This window comes from Caretta caretta, chromosome 10 (assembly GCF_965140235.1).
Source record: "Caretta caretta isolate rCarCar2 chromosome 10, rCarCar1.hap1, whole genome shotgun sequence".
Classification (NCBI taxonomy): domain Eukaryota; kingdom Metazoa; phylum Chordata; order Testudines; family Cheloniidae; genus Caretta; species Caretta caretta.
Genome location: NC_134215.1, coordinates 68,649,278 through 68,668,861, shown reverse-complemented (window position 1 = coordinate 68,668,861; position 19,584 = coordinate 68,649,278). Strand labels below are relative to the sequence as shown.

At 44.3% G+C, this 19,584-nt stretch overlaps 1 protein-coding gene across 1 annotated transcript in view; it reads left to right on the top strand.

Moving 5' to 3' along the window:
* Positions 1-19,584, top strand: part of IL16 (interleukin 16) — a 64,227-nt gene that overhangs the window by 38,262 nt on the left and 6,381 nt on the right. The window contains exons 11-19 of the mRNA XM_075133149.1: positions 758-872; positions 3,573-3,646; positions 3,733-3,949; positions 7,999-8,116; positions 10,401-10,533; positions 11,490-11,577; positions 13,139-13,617; positions 16,597-16,735; positions 17,854-19,057. Of these exons, the coding sequence (XP_074989250.1) occupies positions 758-872; positions 3,573-3,646; positions 3,733-3,949; positions 7,999-8,116; positions 10,401-10,533; positions 11,490-11,577; positions 13,139-13,617; positions 16,597-16,735; positions 17,854-19,057 (2,567 nt within the window). The remainder of the gene's footprint in view (positions 1-757; positions 873-3,572; positions 3,647-3,732; positions 3,950-7,998; positions 8,117-10,400; positions 10,534-11,489; positions 11,578-13,138; positions 13,618-16,596; positions 16,736-17,853; positions 19,058-19,584) is intronic.

Sequence of the window (19,584 nt, the reverse complement as noted above, 5' to 3'; positions counted from 1 at the left end):
TCATGGCCCTGCACTCCTATTCACATTCAGCCCCTGCCCCAGTATGTCCCCCCACAGCTAGCCCTTCAGAATACCAGAACCCCAGCAGCCCCATCTGCCCTGTTCTGTCTGTTCCCACCATATCCTGCGCCTCCTCACCTGGTCCCACAGGCAGAGCACTGTGAGAAAGGCAGCTTCTTGTCCTCCCTATTGGCAGCCTCCCTGTGGCTGGTGAACTGGCTTCCCTCTGTTCTGGTGCCACGGCAACCCCTGGCAGAATGTATTTTCTGTGGAGAAAAAAAACCTGTGGGGGACATGAATTCTGCGTGTGAGCAGCGTTGCAGAATTCCCCCAGAAGTAAGTCTCAGAATATCCCTCTGAGGTGAATATTAGTTCCATTTTATGGGTCGGGAAATTGAGGCAAAAGAGGTTAAGTGACTCACCTAAGGCCACACATTATGTTAGTGGCAGAGTCAGGAGTATGGAACTTAAACCTATGCTCTAATCATCAGAAGTTACTATTGCAGTGCATATATAGTATCAAATTAATGGTTTGTGACTTTTATAAAGAAGAACTTAGAAGATATTTAACTGAAATTTTAAGTTGGGGATCACTATATCCACCTTTGTTTTAAATCTTGTAATGAACATATTAATGTCCATCATACAATTTTGCTAATTGTTATTGCCCATGTAGCATCTTAGTACAGAAGGGAAAATAATGTAACCATTATGAGAAATAAACATGATCTCTCTCTCTCTCTCTTTCATAATTTAGGGGTTGGGCTTCAGTATTGTTGGAGGGAAGGACAGCATTTATGGGCCCATTGGTATCTATGTAAAGACCATCTTTCCAAGTGGAGCTGCTGCTGATGATGGAAGGTTACAAGAAGGTAGGACATTTAAAATGTAGGACAAAAGAGGATCGGATTGCTTGTGGGATTGGTGACATAAGGGTCAAAGCCAGCTCAGGTTGATTGTGAATGAAAGTTGTTTTCCCCTGAAGATTGTTTGGTGACTGCTGTGAAATGAGGTGGTAGTTTAATTTCATTGCTTGCATGGCAAATATCCACATTCTAATTGGCATGGCTCCTCTATTTACAATCTCAGAAGAGAGGCTAGTGACTCAGTTACCTTTTTGGCCACTGTAATAGAACTAAGCAGAAAACTGGAGTGGGGAAATCAAATATTTTCATTTTCAATGAAATTTCAAAGTTTTTAGCCATTCAGCTGCAGTATTGCCAACCTCAAGAGATCAAAAATCATCAGCCAGACCCCACAAAATCAGGAGGGTGGGTTTTTTAAAAAAAATCTGATCATGTTGTTTAGCGTGTCTTTTGACTTCCCTCTACTCCTCTTCCAGTGTGGATATGTGATCATTTCAAGCTGAAAAAGGCAAGCTTTAATGACCACAGAAATGCATGCCTCTCCCAAGCTGCTCAGATGGAGACACCACTTACCCAAGCCTCACCCCAAAGATAGGGGAACTGCCATCCATTTCCTCTTAGTGCCCTGACCCCAGAGCAACACATCTGTGCCTGGGACCCAGCAGCACCACTTCCCCAACTCCCCCTCCCCTAGGACACTCTCTCTGCTCTAGGGCTATACATGAAGGCAGGGCTCAGTGACAGGGCAGGTCTGTGTCCTCAGCTCCAAGGCTCTTGCATAGAACTCTACCCACGTGCCCTCTCTGAAAATTATGGGATTGGAGGAGCTCCTGGCATCATCGCAACAGCTCTTCCTACAGGCGCCAAAATCCTGCGACTCATGATCAGTTCATGAGAGTTGGCAACACTGTGACACTGCCTTCCCCTGGCTGCTTGGAGAGGACTCCCCTTAACCATCATTACCCCAAGCTAGGGAAGCTGCTATTCCATCTCTCCATCTCCCACCCCGTTACTGTCCTTTGCACCCCCACATCCCCCCGAACACCTAAATCTGCTGCCTGCTGTCACCAATGCCCTGCTTCCCCTCCCCCATCCACTTTTTACAGAGTCTTTGCTGCCCCTTGCAATCCATATGTCCTGACTAGTACCCTGAGCCATAAAGTGGTAGCCATTTTGCCTGTAGGAATGGCCTTAGTCTCATTCAAAACAGGAGGTGGCAGCCAACTTTATAAATGGCAGCCTGATTGCCACAAGCTGATAGACTCTATCTATTTTGCTGGCTTCAGGCCTATGAGTGGCACAAGGAGATGGTGGCCATTTTGACAAAGGGAAAAATTGCGAGTGGGCAGTCCAGTGGCGCAGCGGGGCTAAGGCAGGGCCCCTACCTGCCCTGGCTCCGCACTGCTCCCTGAAGTGGCCGGCACATTCCTGCGGCCCCTGGGGAGGGGGGCAGGGGTCTCTGCACACTGCCCATGCCCCGAGCACCGACTCCACAGCTCCCATTGGCCGCAGTTCCCGGCCACTTGGAGCTGCAGGGGTGGTGCCTGCAGGCGGGGCAGCTTGCAGAGCCTCCTCTCTTCCCCTCCAGGGGCTGCAGGGACATGCTTACCACTTCCTGGAGTGGCCAGTGCATGGAGCCCCCTGGCCCCACTTATCTCGGGCAGCTCCTGTCCCGGTCAGCAGTGCAGCGGGATTAAGGTAGGCTCTGCTCCCACAGGGCCCATTGGCCGCATTTCCCAGCCAATGGGAGCTGCAGAGTCGGCACTCAGGGAGCATGTGGAGACCTCTGCCCCCTGCCTCAGGGGCTGCAGGGATGTGCTGGCTGCTTCCAGGAGTGGCATGGGGCCAGGGCAGGCAGGGAGCCTGCCTTAGCCCTGCTGCACCACCGACTGGGAGCTGCCCAAGGTAAGTGCCACCCAGCCAGAGCCTGCACCCCTCACTCTCTCCCACACCCCAATCCCCTGCCCCAGCCCGGAGCCCCCTCCTGCACCCAAACTCCCTCCAAGAGCCTGCACCCCTCATCCCCTCCCACACCCCAATCCCCTGCCCTAGCCTTGAGCCCCCTCCAGCACTCAAACTCCCTCCCAGAGCTTGCACCCTGCATCCTCTCCTGCATCCCAATTCCCTGCCCCAGGCTCAGGCCAGAGCCCCCTCCCACACTCCGAATCCCTTGGCCCCAGCCCAGAGCCTGCACCTCCTCCTGCACCCCAACCCCCTGCCTGAGCCCAGTGAAAATGAGCGAGGGTGGGGAATAAAGTGAGCAGGGCAGGGCCTCAGAGAAGGGTTGGAGTAGGAGCGATGCCTCTGGGAAGGGGCAGGGACAAAGGTGTTTGGATTTGTGTGATTAGACAGTTGGCAACTGTATCTTTTCATGAATCAGGGAAAAAAGTCCCAATCCAAAATGTCTAGTCAGGATAAAATTGCGAGAGTTGGCAATACTGAAAATGTAAAAATCCAATCATTTCCTGTATCGGGGAGGAGTCTAACATTAACTTAATTTTCACACATTTGATTTAGAGCACAAAATATTTATAGCAGCATTTTAATCTCACCGAAGGGCTCTATCTGGTCCCACTGAAATCAGTGCTATAAGTGGTATATTTTCGTCTCCATGCATTACTGCATGATCATTCTTGGCTATTTGTCTCTCACACAATTCGGGAATAGCAATTAGTAACACAGTTTAATTATTCCTTTTTAAAACAGGTGATGAAATTCTGGAACTGAATGGAGAATCAATGTACGGATTAACACATTATGATGCTTTACAAAAATTCAAGGTTACACACTCTCCTCACAGCACAATTTCTATCTTTACCCAAAAGGTGCACGTGAGCTCAGCCCACTCATTGTTTTTATTTTCTAGCAGGCCAAAAAGGGTCTCCTCACCCTTACAGTCAGGACAAGCCTTAGCACCCCGTATTCTGCCTCTAGCTACCTATCGCCACACTTATGTCGGTCTCTGAGCTCCAGCACTCGGATAACCAAGGAAAACAGCTCTTTCAGTTCAGATGGTGCTGCCGTCTCATTAAGCACCACAAAGCCCAATGACAGGGTCATAATGGAAGTTTCCTTAAACAAAGGTAAGTGCTAAAATAAACTGAACAAGGAATATATGGAACAAGACATTGATTCACAAACTGATGGCTCATTTACTTTCTGCATGTTTGTCCTCACTCTATCCTAATTCCTCCCCTGCTTGCACAGATTATTTTTTTCAACTCACCTAATACAGACTCAGTGCCTACCATGATATCCTGCCAAGCTATCTATCAATTGTGTCTTTCGCCTACCATATTTCCACCCACTGTTCCACTCAGGCACTAGATTGACACTTTCAGTTCTCCTCACCCCCCTTACAAGGCAAAATCCCTCTGAGACACCACTCACTGAGTGTTCAAACTCAGTTAATTAAGTACATTACACAACTCTAATTCTTAATTATACAAACTCTCTATTTCAGTGTGAAAATTCATGGCTTTGTAAAACAGCCATTTCTTTTGTCTCTTCCCCCCAACTGCTGTGTTTTTCCATACACAAAAAGAAAGCACAGACATTGAAAGAATGACTTAGTTTAGAAGACAGGATGCACCAAAACAAAGAACAAAAGTAAATAAGTGACAGGTTTCAGAGGAACAGCCGTGTTAGTCTGTATTCGCAAAAAGAAAAGGAGTACTTGTGGCACCTTAGAGACTAACCAATTTATTTGAGCATGAGCTTTCGTGAGCTACAGCTCACTTCATCAGATGTTTACCGTGGAAACTGCAGCAGACTTTATATACACACAGAGAATATGAAACAATACCTCCTCCCACCCCACTGTCCTGCTGGTAATAGCTTATCTAAAGTGATCAACAGGTGGGCCATTTCCAGCACAAATCCAGGTTTTCTCACCCTCCACCCCCCACACAAATTCACTCTCCTGCTGGTGCTAGCCCATCCAAAGTGACAACTCTTTGCATAATCAAGTCGGGCTATTTCCTGCATAGATCAAGGTTTTCTCACATCCCCCCCACCCCCATACACACACAAACTCACTCTCCTGCTGGTAATAGCTCATCTAAACTGACCACTCTCCAAGTTTAAATCCAAGTTAAACCAGAACATCTGGGGGGAGGGGGGGGGGGTAGGAAAAAACAAGAAGAAACAGGCTACCTTGCATAATGACTTAGCCACTCCCAGTCTCTATTTAAGCCTAAATTAATAGTATCCAATTTGCAAATGAATTCCAATTCAGCAGTTTCTCGCTGGAGTCTGGATTTGAAGTTTTTTTGTTTTAAGATAGCGACCTTCATGTCTGTGATTGCGTGACCAGAGAGATTGAAGTGTTCTCCGACTGGTTTATGAATGTTATAATTCTTGACATCTGATTTGTGTCCATTTATTCTTTTACGTAGAGACTGTCCAGTTTGACCAATGTACATGGCAGAGGGGCATTGCTGGCACATGATTGCATATATCACATTGGTGGATGTGCAGGTGAACGAGCCTCTGATAGTGTGGCTGATGTTATTAGGCCCTGTGATGGTGTCCCCTGAATAGATATGTGGGCACAATTGGCAACGGGCTTTGTTGCAAGGATAAGTTCCTGGGTTAGTGGTTCTGTTGTGTGGTATGTGGTTGTTGGTGAGTATTTGCTTCAGGTTGCGGGGCTGTCTGTAGGCAAGGACTGGCCTGTCTCCCAAGACTTGTGAGAGTGTTGGGTCATCCTTTAGGATAGGTTGTAGATCCTTAATAATGCGTTGGAGGGGTTTTAGTTGGGGGCTGAAGGTGACCGCTAGTGGCGTTCTGTTATTTTCTTTGTTAGGCCTGTCCTGTAGTAGGTAACTTCTGGGAACTCTTCTGGCTCTATCAATCTGTTTCTTTACTTCTGCAGGTGGGTATTGTAGTTGTAAGAAAGCTTGACAGAGATCTTGTAGGTGTTTGTCTCTGTCTGAGGGGTTGGAGCAAATGCGGTTGTATCGCAGAGCTTGGCTGTAGACGATGGATCGTGTGGTGTGGTCAGGGTGAAAGCTGGAGGCATGCAGGTAGGAATAGCGGTCAGTAGGTTTCCGGTATAGGGTGGTGTTTATGTGGCCATTGTTTATTAGCACTGTAGTGTCCAGGAAGTGGATCTCTTGTGTGGACTGGACCAGGCTGAGGTTGGTGGTGGGATGGAAATTGTTGAAGTCGTGGTGGAATTCCTCAAGGGCTTCTTTTCCATGGGTCCAGATGATGAAGATGTCATCAATATAGCGCAAGTAGAGTAGGGGCTTTAGGGGACGAGAGCTGAGGAAGCGTTGTTCTAAATCAGCCATAAAAATGTTGGCATACTGTGGGGCCATGCGGGTACCCATAGCAGTGCCGCTGATCAGACAGAGACAAACACCTACAAGATCTCTGTCAAGCTTTCTTACAACTACAATACCCACCTGCAGAAGTAAAGAAACAGATTGATAGAGCCAGAAGAGTTCCCAGAAGTTACCTACTACAGGACAGGCCTAACAAAGAAAATAACAGAACGCCACTAGCGGTCACCTTCAGCCCCCAACTAAAACCCCTCCAACGCATTATTAAGGATCTACAACCTATCCTAAAGGATGACCCAACACTCTCACAAGTCTTGGGAGACAGGCCAGTCCTTGCCTACAGACAGCCCCGCAACCTGAAGCAAATACTCACCAACAACCACATACCACACAACAGAACCACTAACCCAGGAACTTATCCTTGCAACAAAGCCCGTTGCCAATTGTGCCCACATATCTATTCAGGGGACACCATCACAGGGCCTAATAACATCAGCCACACTATCAGAGGCTCGTTCACCTGCACATCCACCAATGTGATATATGCAATCATGTGCCAGCAATGCCCCTCTGCCATGTACATTGGTCAAACTGGACAGTCTCTACGTAAAAGAATAAATGGACACAAATCAGATGTCAAGAATTATAACATTCATAAACCAGTCGGAGAACACTTCAATCTCTCTGGTCACGCAATCACAGACATGAAGGTCGCTATCTTAAAACAAAAAAACTTCAAATCCAGACTCCAGCGAGAAACTGCTGAATTGGAATTCATTTGCAAATTGGATACTATTAATTTAGGCTTAAATAGAGACTGGGAGTGGCTAAGTCATTATGCAAGGTAGCCTGTTTCTTCTTGTTTTTTCCTACCCCCCCCCCTCCCCCCAGATGTTCTGGTTTAACTTGGATTTAAACTTGGAGAGTGGTCAGTTTAGATGAGCTATTACCAGCAGGAGAGTGAGTTTGTGTGTGTATGGGGGTGGGGGGGATGTGAGAAAACCTTGATCTATGCAGGAAATAGCCCGACTTGATTATGCAAAGAGTTGTCACTTTGGATGGGCTAGCACCAGCAGGAGAGTGAATTTGTGTGGGGGGTGGAGGGTGAGAAAACCTGGATTTGTGCTGGAAATGGCCCACCTGTTGATCACTTTAGATAAGCTATTACCAGCAGGACAGTGGGGTGGGAGGAGGTATTGTTTCATATTCTCTGTGTGTATATAAAGTCTGCTGCAGTTTCCACGGTAAACATCTGATGAAGTGAGCTGTAGCTCACGAAAGCTCATGCTCAAATAAATTGGTTAGTCTCTAAGGTGCCACAAGTACTCCTTTTCTTTTTAAGTAAATAAGTGTGACTCGTCTCTTGCATAGGTTGCATCAACTCTGTATCAACTCAATGGCTGCTGTCTCTGTAAAGAGGAAGAGCTCTTACAAATCTAAAGGTGTTTTGCACAGAAAACAAAAAAGAGTACAATTTCAGGCTACACACAACCACATTTCCTTCTTATTTTTTCTCCCTCTCTCTGTTATTATTTCTCATTGTAAAATGATCTGGGATCCAGTTTGCATGACAGAGCCTTTGCAAAGTAAAGCTGCATTGCACTGTATCTGTAAGATGCTAACAATGAATGTGTGAATTAAATTTTCAAATGTGGCTAGAAACATTTGTGTGCATCCTCCTTACACATACAAAAAAACCTGCATTTGCCTGTGGAGAATGCATAACTGCAAGGATATGGCTCTGTTTTCAACAAGCATGTTTTGCGGCCACCGTTTAGAAACAGTACTCCCCAATTATTTTGGTGTTCACATTTCTTATGCATCTTTTTGATGAACCCTTTCAGAAGCTGGCGTTGGCCTAGGAATTGGCTTGTGCAGTGTCCCTTACACCCAGTGCATTTCCGGGATATTTATCCATACCCTCTCACCAGGCTCCGTGGCTCATATGGATGGGAGGCTCAGGTATGTTGAATGTTTTTTTTATCAAAGAACCTTTCAGAATGAAAGTTTCACATTCCCCTGCCAGATAAGCTCTGTCATCTCAGATGGAGCTCTCATCTCTCCAAGCAGGAGTCTAAGTATTGCAATATACAGGAATGGGGATGAGCTGGCAAGAAATGGGATTATAATCCAGGAAAACAGGAACTGAGAATGAAAAGAGATACATGAGAAAACTGAGGATCAAACTCAGACTGACTTAAATATTGACAGTGTCTGTCATGGGGCCAAATGCTGCCCTTTCTCCCACACAAAGTTCAAGTAAATGGGCTTTGCAGTACATGGGCCTTTAGATGGGATGCATGGAAGGAATCATTTCTGGGACCAGTTTATTCCCCTGCTCCAGGCAGGGGTGAAAATAACTTAAAGGACTTACCGGTACGCCGGAGTCCTCAGCAGGGGGGGCGTGGCCTCAACCAGAAAGCGAGTGGCCTCAACCGGAAGAGGCGGGGCCTTTGGAGCCCCGGGCCCTGTAAATCGAGATTTAAAGGGCCCCGGGCTCTGGCTGTGGTAATGGTAGCAGTGGTGGCCGGGGGCTCCGGCGGTGATTTAAAGGGCCAGGGCCTCCCAGCCGCTGCTACCACAGTGGAGCCCTGGGCCCTTTAAATTGCCGATGGAGTCTCGGGGGTCCCGGCTGCTGCCACTACCCCAGGGCTCCAGCAGCGGGGCTTGGGCGGTGATTTAAAGGGCCCAGGGCTCCGGCCGCTGCTACCGCCCCAGGCCCTTTAAACTGCTGCCAGAACCCCGCTGCCAGAGCTGGCGGAGATTTAAAGGGCCCAGGGCGGTAGCGGCAGCTGGAACCCCAGGCCCTTTAAATCGCCGCCTGAGCCCTGCTGCCGAAGCCCTGGGGTAGCAGTGGCGGGGCTCTGGTGGGGATTTAAAGGGCCAGGGGCTCCCAGCCACCGCTACCTCAGTGGAGCCCCAGGCCCTTTAAATCGCCGCTGGAGTCCTGGGGGTCCCGGCCGCCGCCACTACCCCGGGACTCCGGAAGTGGGGCTCTGGTGGCACTTTAAAGGGTCCGGGGCTCCAGCCGCTTCTGGGAGCCCTGGGCCCTTTAAATTGCCGCCTGGGGAAGCTCTTGCCGGTACGCTGTACCAGGGTGTACCAGCTTACTTTCACCTCTGGCTCCAGGAGAAATGACTAGAGGATCTGTATAGTCACTGAGCCACTGGCCTTGCCCCTTCCTTCCCAATACTTGTGTGCACCCAGAGTGTTCCCGGGTGCAGATGGCATTGCAGAGGTCTTGCACACGTTCCCCAAATTCTATCCCCGACTGTATGATAGAAATACAGCTTTATTGCGTCTGGGACCTTCCACACCAACAGAAATTTATCCCATCAGATTTAAGAGCTTCGTCGCCAGAGGATAATGTTAGGAGGACCTGGTACACTGTGTGTTTTTAGAGTTGTGTTAAAACAAAAATCCTTTGAGTTCTGCACCTGTTCTGCACCCTGAATGTACCTGGAAACTCAGCTGAAAATGCGGCAAGTTCTGCAACATTTGGATTGAAACTTTGAAACCCTCAGCACCCATGTGCGTGTTTGGGAAAGAGGGGAGAGAGGGCATGATAGTACCCAGCTGTGCCATGCTGGAATTTCATTAGGAAAGACAGAGTTCAACAGTGGACAGAGCTTCCAATAATTAATATCTAAAAGCTGATTATTAATAAATTACTCTTCTGCATTTAACATAAAGGACAGACACTGTATTACGTGGCAGTGTTGTCGGTCCTAGGATATTAGAGAGACAAAGTGGGTGAGGTCGTATTGTTCATTGGAAGTAGGTCCAATAAAAGATATTACTTCACCCAGCTTGTCTCAAGCACTGTTACTGTCCTTTCTGCCCTTTCAGTAGAAGTTGTAGACTTGTCACAAACAAGAAGTGAAATGCTACATTATAGGTGGGAAGGAAGTTGTGGGTGCAGACAGTACACAACAGGCTAGCCTTCTGTGTCATTTTCTGTCTGTCCTGCCATTATAATACAAAACGTGCACAGTGGAAAATGCAGAGAATTCAGATTCGTGGAGAATGCACAAATGAGGAAACGTCATGTCTCAGTGCTGATTCCCTTTCCATTTTCAGGGAAGGAACCCAATGAAACACACTAATTTAATCTGGGACCATAACAAAGCTCAACCACATGAATGTATGTTTCTTGCACAGTCACGGTCATGAGGGAACAATACGCTAGAAATAACAATGTAAAGTCTGCTCCTCTTGCTGGATTTTTTTTTTTATCCCTTTGTAGGTGTGGAGATGAAATCATAGAAATTAATGAAGCACCAGTCCAAAATATGACACTTAATGAAGTTTATGCTGTTTTAAGCCACTGCAGTCCTGGTGCTGTGCAGATTATTATTAGCAGACACCCTGATCCACAGGTAGCATTCCACATTTTTCTGATTTTGAATAAAGCAAATATTGACAAACTAACACTAATACTGGAAGCAGAATTGGTATAAATCAGTTTGGCAAATAATGTGCCGATGTCCATGCAGTACCTCTGGTTTTACCTAAGATACAGGATAAGGTGCAAACCCAAGATATTTAAATTCAAAATAGTGTGTTGTCTTATGTATAGAGATATATGAGGTGCAAGGATCAGTGGAGAGGGTGTCTTACATGAAAGTTCATGTGCTTTGAATAAACAAGGTAAAGAAACAAGTTTTCAGGAACAATGCTATACAACATGTGCTTCTGAGAAAACAAGAGTTTCTGAAACTCATTCAAATGAAACTTCTCACTGAGGAGTAAGAACCGGGAAAGATGAAATAGAGACCAAGAATTGAATGTGAAACTCAATATTATTGATTTTAAGCCACTCTCCCAGAAGGTAATTAAAAGTCAGCGTTTTGGTTTGATTGAATTTTACTCAGCCAATTCTTGCTATTATATTGAGTGATATGAAAGAAATGTTTTGTTCTTATGGGAATGTCTTTTCAGAAATGTTTTCTAATAGTCTGTTAGACCTATTTACTGGGTTAATTTGTGCACCAAAAAAATACACCATCCAGATACCTTATAATGGCAAGCCCGGAATTGTGCATCTTGTACAATGGATAAGCTACCCTTTATTCTTGAAAAATGTCCCGTTTATCTAGCGTGTCAACACAGAGGTTTCAACTGTACTGAATATATATTACTAATTAAAGGCCTGCAAGCCCTTCCTCATGCACGTAATCCTGGCTCACATGCTTAGGCCTATTAAATTCATTGAGACCACTTGCCTGAGTAAGGGCTCTTTTTGTGAGAAAGGGTTTGCAGGAATGGAGCGTTGTGCGGCGAGCCAATCTTTTGGTGAGCTTGGCAAGACCCAGAATGACACGGCGTTTTATAGGTATCTGAACAGCAGCTGAAGGAAGCTGTTTCACAAGCTGTGGAAAACGACAGATTCGGAAGGGAGAGGCCACGATGGAGTACGGAAGGTAAGGGAATCCATTCAGCTGGCTGAGACATTATGACTTAGCCTGGAGAGAGATACCAGACTAGTTAAGTAACCTGGAGCTTAAGGAAAAGAAGGAGGAAAGATCATAGAGCTGTACTACTGAAGTCCATCCTGAGACATACGGCCAGAGACTGGTGTAAAAAGCTCAAGACACCTGGTTGACCTCCGACGGTATGTCTACACTGCAGCGCATGTAGACAGGCTTGCTTTATGGGGGCTTGAAGCTAGCACACTAAAACCAGCACTGTGGATGGTGCAGCTTGAGCAGAGACTGGGCTCAGTGTGGTAGTGTTGAGCACGGGTTGTTAGTCGGAGTCTCTGTCTGAGACACAATGTCCGCACTGCTATTTTTAGCATGCTAGCTTGAGCCGGGCTAAGAGTGGGAGGCTTGTTCCCAGCTGTAGTGTAGACATACTCCAAACATTCTGAGACTCAACCCCAGGGAAGCTGATGCTTTGTGGCACCCCTCGGATTCCCTCCCTCTTCTTGCCCTCTTCTTCCCTCAGTAGTTCACACCCTGCCCTTTGTTCTCTCACGACTGAAAACAGCCTTTAACGTGCTTCACAAGAATTTTCTGTTTATCTGATAAGAACAGCCAGAGCAATACTCTGCCATTTGGGAGGACTGAATTTGGGTTTGATCCCCACACTGGGACTACTGCAGAGGCAACAGCTTTGGCTCTGGGGGTGAACAGTGTCCAGCCCTATCAACCTCATGGCTGAGTAACACTCTCTGTTCAATTGATGGAGCAACACTGAGGGGCTCCTGGAAGAGCTGCATCCTTGACTTAAAGGGATAGACTCAGATGCTGGGCCCAAGGTATGGCATAGGTGACAAGGGGTAAAAGTTTCAAAAAGGTGGCATGGTTGCAAACTTTAGTGGGATTGCACTACTGAAAATTTTTCACTGTGATTTCACTTTCTGTTTCTGACTTACTTCCTGTCAGAAACAGACTAGATGATGTTCATTTCACACTTTTCTTAACCATTACATTTTCTTGTGCTTACTTCCTCTGGGGCTTGTTCAGACTTTCTAACTCCCTGTCACTGGCTGAAGCTATCTGACCCAATGTCAGCAGATAAATAATGTGGTGTTCATATAACATGCAGCCTATCTATGGATGGGACGAGCATCCCATTTCCCTTGTTGGCAAAGGAACACTAGGTTCCCCTTAGGGCTACTTGCCACATTCCAACGTGGAGTACTATTATCACAATGCTTTATAATATGAGATACGTTTTGCCTTCGTTTTCTTTCTTTCTTTCTTTGAACCAACAGCAAACTATACGGGAGAACAGTATATCTGAGGGGGTAGTACTGTTTGTGTTCAACAATTAAATGATTCCTTGATCTAAAATGCCTCCACAAATGCTTTCCCCCCTTTTCGCTATGGTACACTGATCAGATAGCTATACTCAACTGGTTTAGTTTTACCGTGGATTTGATTTACAACCCTAGAAGTAAATGCTTTGAATGTATCTGAGTGTTTTCATCAGGCTATATGCTGCATTTTATATATTTTAATCATGTTGCTGATACAGGTGTTAAAAGACTGGAAACTAGCTGGCATGGCAGATACCAGCATGAAAAACATATTGAGAAGAACACTGCTTATTGCAACCGCAGATCTCAGAAGCTAATGACCCGTTCCAGCAGTGACAGTAGTTACAACCCCAGGTCATCTTGCAGTAATGGCACCCCATACCAGCTTGCTGACATGAAGGCAAAAGTACACAGCATTGATGTACCAATTACCAGACCGCCTGGCTTGCTGGATTCATTGTCCAGAACCAGTTTGGAGAACCATTCCCCTCCCACTGGCAACGAAGCAGGCCATCCCTCTCAGAACATAAAAAAATCGATGGAGATTCTTGTTAGAAAACCTAAATCGTCAAAGCCCAAACCTCCACCAAGAAAGTATTTTAAACAAGACTGTACAGACACTGACGAGTGTAACACAGACATGAAAGAGAAGCCTATGCTACAAGACGATGGAAGCCCATCTTCTGCCAATGTTCAGGTGAGGCAAATCCTGCATAGTTCTCAGGGTTTTTAGGAAAAACAGCGGGGGTATTTTTCTTTTAGAATTTTCTTATATTTGGAAGGTAAAGTGATATGTTATCTGTTTAGTGAGGTTTGAACCTCAGTTCTAAATAGGACCCCCCAAAATGAGGGGTGTTAGGCAGAGGAGTGCTGTAATGCATTTGTCCTTCAGGTCTGGAAAACTGTGTTCAAATCCAAATGCAGATAGGAATGAGAATGAATGTGAAGTTCTCACTGGAGTCCCCTAGTGAACGTGCCGCATCAGTACAAAACAATTTAGAGCATTTGGCAGTCTTTGGTCAAACGGGACGGGAACAGCAGTGGACTGCAAGCCAGGACTGGGAAAGCTTGCACTACTTCTACTGTCAAGTCGCTATAGTTACTCCCTAACACCAAATTCAGAGCCAAGCCATTCCATAAATAGTGAGATCAGTAAACTACAAGAACAATAATATGAAACAGTCACCGCACTAGCATGCTCACTGGAGGAAATGCACTGGTATTAGTAACACTGGGAAGAGTTTGCCCAAAATTCCTAATGTAGACAAAGCCTAAATGCTTTAGATATAAGGTTAAACTAACCATGAACTCTCCTATTTGTTGATTAATTTAGCTCTTTTGAAGTCTTTTAAAATGAAGTGAATTACTCTACACAATCAGATATACATCCCTCCTACCCCCAAAAGAATTAACAGAAACAGAGAAGCAAATTTGCATAAGTGTGAACAGTTCTGTGATGTGTGTGTGGAAACTGAGTTGTGGTTTGTTTAAAAAAGGAACCCATTTACCCAGGGTTTAGTAATAGGCTAGTAGAAATTAACAGAATTTAGTGCCAGGTGAAACAAGCAAAACTGAGCAACAATTAGCTCAAGGCTTATCAATTAAAATAAACCTACACAACAGTAAAGGCCTTGGTTAAAGTATAGCATAAAGCTAACTAATAGGACATTTCTGCTTAGCATCTAAAATAAGACTTCTTTCCTATCATCTAAGATGGAGTGCAGTAGAAATACATGCATGCACATCCACAGCTACTATAAAATCAGCTTTGTTGGAGAACACAGCTAAGACAAGGAAAAACAGTTTCTCTGAGGTCCCATTTAAAGCAAGTAATTATTTGAGCCGAGAAACAATGCAATTCTTGGTTATTAAGCTGCAAGTGTGATTCTGCAGTGCTAAGGGGAACAAAAGAAATCCTGAGATCAATATGCACTAAGCAAAATTTAATGCACTCAAAGAAGGATTCCTTGGAAAGACTTTTGATGTCTCTTAGGCAGGTGGCTGCATGGAAAACAAGGTTACTACTTTTCAGAATGTATTTCAGATAATTAAGTGAAAGATTTATTAGTGCCCTTCTCTATTTTCCTTTATTCCTCAAACATGTCATATTACTCAATTTGAGAAGTACTGGTCACAGCTGTGTGTGTGGTGTCTGCAGATTGTGAGCTTACTTTTTTCAAGCCAAAATTATTTGATTTAAAATGTTGACTTTAAACTGTGATATTTTACAGATCACAACAATTATTTGTAAAGCCCTGGCAGTGTACTTAGCACTGTGTCAATACGCAAGTAGATACAGTCCCTACCAGCCAGGAGCACACAGTCACTTGGAGCCAATCGTGTGTTTCAGAATTCCCACTTCATTTCAACTGAAGATCTGGGTGTGCAGTGTTACACAAGATCAGGCTCCTAACTGGAAGAAAGATGCAAAGCTACTAAAATTCAAAGCTAGTTGCATTGGAATGCTTAAAATGAATTTGAATCAGGATAATTTACTTTCTGTCCCTATGAAAATCATTCATTATTACTCTAACCATTTGCACTATTATGATGTGGTCTCAAGTGAGGGATAAGCTCACACTGAGATGCGAGTTTAGGTAACGCCATATTAAAAAGATAGAAGTCATTCTTGGTGACTGAACACAAGGTGCTGCCATTCAGAAGGTGATTAGAAAGTGAGCCCAGATTGAGACTACCAAGACCAGCAATGATCAGGGACTTGACAGAGGTAAACTCTTTACTGGAATAGTGAGGGGTAAGTGCAAACCATATCACTGTCAGAATGCTCAAGAGTTGCCAGGTAGTTGGATGTTTACAGGATAATCTCACTTTTGTTTCAGAATTTCTCTCTCTTGCTTGTTTACGATTCCTGTGAGTAACCCTGTAGCTCTGGCAGATGGTAACTTTGTGACATTAGTTACATAAACAACGAGGAGTCCTTGTGTCACCTTAGAGATGAACAAATTTATTTGGACATAAGCTTTTGTGTGCTAGAACCCACTTCATCAGATGCATGGAGTGGAAAATACAGAAGCAGGTACATTTATACATAGTGCATGAAAAGATGGGAGTTGCCTTACCAAGTGGGGGTCAGTCTAATGCGTTACATAGTAATCTGGTAATTCTAGAGCATCTGCTAATGGCTGCCTCGAGTAGCATGTACTGTGACCTCGAACAGAACCTCTCATTCTGCATTTCCAACCAAGAACAAAAGGGGAAAAGGTCTTGAAGTTCCAGCCACGAATTGGGCTCATTACCCCCAAACACAAAATTGTAAAGGACCCACAAAGAAAAGCACTGTGTAAAATAAAGACAGAAGCTAGACAGTTCATTTTCTGTCTTTGCTTAACTGATTTGCAAGAGATTACTGTGTGGCTGGTTTTAGAAGTCTAAAATTGTAGCAGCCAATATCTTGCTTTGTTGTGGTACACAACACACACACACAATTGATCAAAATTTGAGATGTTAACAAAAAAATTTTCCAGTGTGTTTACAGGCATACATAAAATATTTTGCTCCCTTTCCTGGAGCACAGAACAAATCAGTCTTTCTGCAGTTTAATATTTATTCTCAGATTAAAAACAAGAAAATGAAGAGCATTTTTCTACATGCTCATCTATAATGTGGTTTGTGCAATTACGTTTTGACATGGTTCTATTTCCTGTTTATTCCACAGGAAGCAGGAGACCTGCTGCTACAGGGAAATAAAACAGTTATAACCCACAGTCTCTCTGCAACTTCTATAACACCAAGAGGTACTGAACACTCAGCTGCAGTGTCAGCAGACAGAGACCAAGAGAGGAAAGCAAACCCAGGTAGGTGTTTCATTCCATTTGCTTCAAAAGCAACCTCTATGAGTGCATAAAATATTTAGCAGGGTTAATGAGTTTTGCATTCATTTTAATTCAATTTTTAAAAAACAGACTGCAGCAAAACGGTAAATTACTGGGTGAACAGACAAATTTCTACACAATTGTGTATTAACTACCTCTGACTCGAAGTGTGAATGACACCAAAAGAAGATGAATGGATTGTCTCTTATTAAAGAGAATAAATGGTAATAGGCGTACAAGAATCACTAGTTGTTTTCAGATGATACTTTGTTTATTTGTTTATATTAAAAACTGAGTGTTACTGAATTTTATTTTTAGCATGGACCACAGGACATTTTTGATTTTTTGTTTCAAAACTGAACAGCATGTAATATAGATAATTGATGTGAAGTAGATGCACTGTTGATTCTGTTAGTGAAAAGGTAGCTAGTAGTATTTAAAATGGCAACCGTTCCTGAACATTTATTCTTTTCATTGTACTGAAATAAATCATCATAAAAAACCCCCAAACCTTCACCACTGTCCTCTCTGCACCAATAGTCAGTAAGAGGTTTAATAAGCCTGTGATATATAAAACATCCTACATCAAAGAGAAAATGGTATACACTAGAAAAGTGCAAAGAACCATTTGGAGAGACATGCAGACAATCAATCAAAGAGAGGTCTCTGAGAGATAATATTTAAAGACCATGCTTTAAAATGCAGGAAGAGAAGAATAACTTTTTTTTATCTGCTGCGATACCAGCTAGTGCAATCTGCTGTAATTGGGATGACATAAATTTAGTCTTATATTTTAACATGACAGTGCTGAGCATGCAAAACGATTTCAGTGTCCCATTATGTCAGGAGAGAGCATGTCCCTTTAGGGAAGTGGCCAGCCCCAAAGAGCCTGGGTTTGCAGCTAAATCCAGTATCAGCACAAGATGGCTTTTGCCACAATGAAGCAGAACTTTAGATTAAGAGTTGTAACCTTAAATAACCTGTTGGAGGCTTGAGTGTAGAGAAGCCCACAGGCAGTGAAGCATCAGCGATGCATGGAAAGGGATATATGGAGGGAATGAAAAGAAAGCTTATGTATAATAATTGTTTCTACAACACAGGAAATCCTATCTCATCAATACAAAGGCCTGTACTTAGAAGACAACCACGGGTAGATTACAGTCTTGATACTACAGCAGAAGACCCTTGGGTTAGAATTTCTGATTGCATCAAAAGCTTGTTTAATCCTACTATGAGTGAAGAAAGCAGTCACTTAGACTTAAATCCCAAGAACAACACAAATGAAGAAAATCAAAGTCCGAGCTGTCCAGACATAGTGCTGCAGAAATCAGAAGCAGAAGCAGATGGTTCAAAAGCACACAATTCAGATGAAAGTGACACTGGGAAAAGGGGCCCTCCAGTAGCACCTAAACCAGCCTGGTTTCGTCAAAGTCTAAAAGGTCTGAAGAAAGGAAATTCAGATGTCAACACACAGGCAGATCAAAGTTCCATTGACCTCCAGAGTGTTTCTGGCAAAGAACGGGGCTCCAATATGTCCCGGGCCTCACCCAGAGGATCATCAATAAAACAGAGAATAAACTCCTTTGAAACTTTCAGTGCTCCTCAGTCACCTGAAAAAGGAAACAGAAAACCCGGCCCAAAGCCATCAGTCTGGAAAGAAAATTCTCCTAGCCCAAAGCCATCAGTCTGGAGAGAAAATTCTCCCAGCTCAAAGCCATCAGTCTGGAGAGAAAATTCTCCCAGCCCAAAGCCATCAGTCTGGAGAGAAAACTCTCCCAGTCCAAAAGAGCCAGAATCACCTGCAGTTCATTTAAACCAAGCCACTTATAATGAAGGTTCTGATAACAGCCAACTACAATCAACTCCATCTGTGGTTACAGTCGAGACTCTGAGCATACATAGGTCCTGCTCTCCCAAAGAGGCACTCGCTCCTAGTCCAAAGAGAAGCAACAGCACAAGTACTGAAATTTCCTTGGATTTACTAACTTCACAAGCCACTGAACTTCACTGTCCAGTAGCAAAAGCACAGAGCCAAAGAACACGAAGCTTCCCCCTTACTGCTAACCAGTCTTGTGAGATGATGAAGACAAATGATGAAAAATACAGCAAAATCTATTCCATCAGCAATCAAGTGTCATCTGCTTTAATGAAATCTTTGCTTTGCCTTCCTCAGTCGCCGCTCTTTTCTGGGAACAATCCATGGAGCACATTGGAAGCATCATCTCAGCCCTCCATGGAAGAGAATGGGACCCCTCCCTCATCTACAAGCGAGAGTCATCATTCAGACACTGGATTTTCCCTTAAGTAAGATACCATATTAAAGTTAATTTTTGCAAAGCAGTGCTGGTAAATAGACTAGCTCCTTCCCCTCACCACACACTGCAGAAAACAATTTGTCTGTACCTCAGGCAATTTAGATAGGAATATAGGTTGCTTAGAGTGTAGACAGAGTTAACAACTCCTCAGAGGAATGTAAAGGATCAGTCGAATGCATGCTGCCGTTAATAAAAACAGATTTTTAAGCTTTTATGCTGCCAGCTTCTTTGAGCCACAGAACAATATCCCTAGGTTCTCCATGGTTTGGAGCCAGAAGAATGGACCCAATACTGCTAATCCCAACATTGAGGCAGTTTCAAGAATAAGTCCATACAGCTGCTCCTGCCCCTTTATTTCAATGCTACCAATTTGCCAACATTTCAGGCCAAGTTCTGCTATTATATTAGCGCATTGGTGCATTGATGGTCTTTTTGGATCAGTAAAGGAGAAGGTCTGACTGCTGCTACACCAGATGAAGTAGCCAGCATGGGTTCCATGCGTTCCCCCAAAACAAT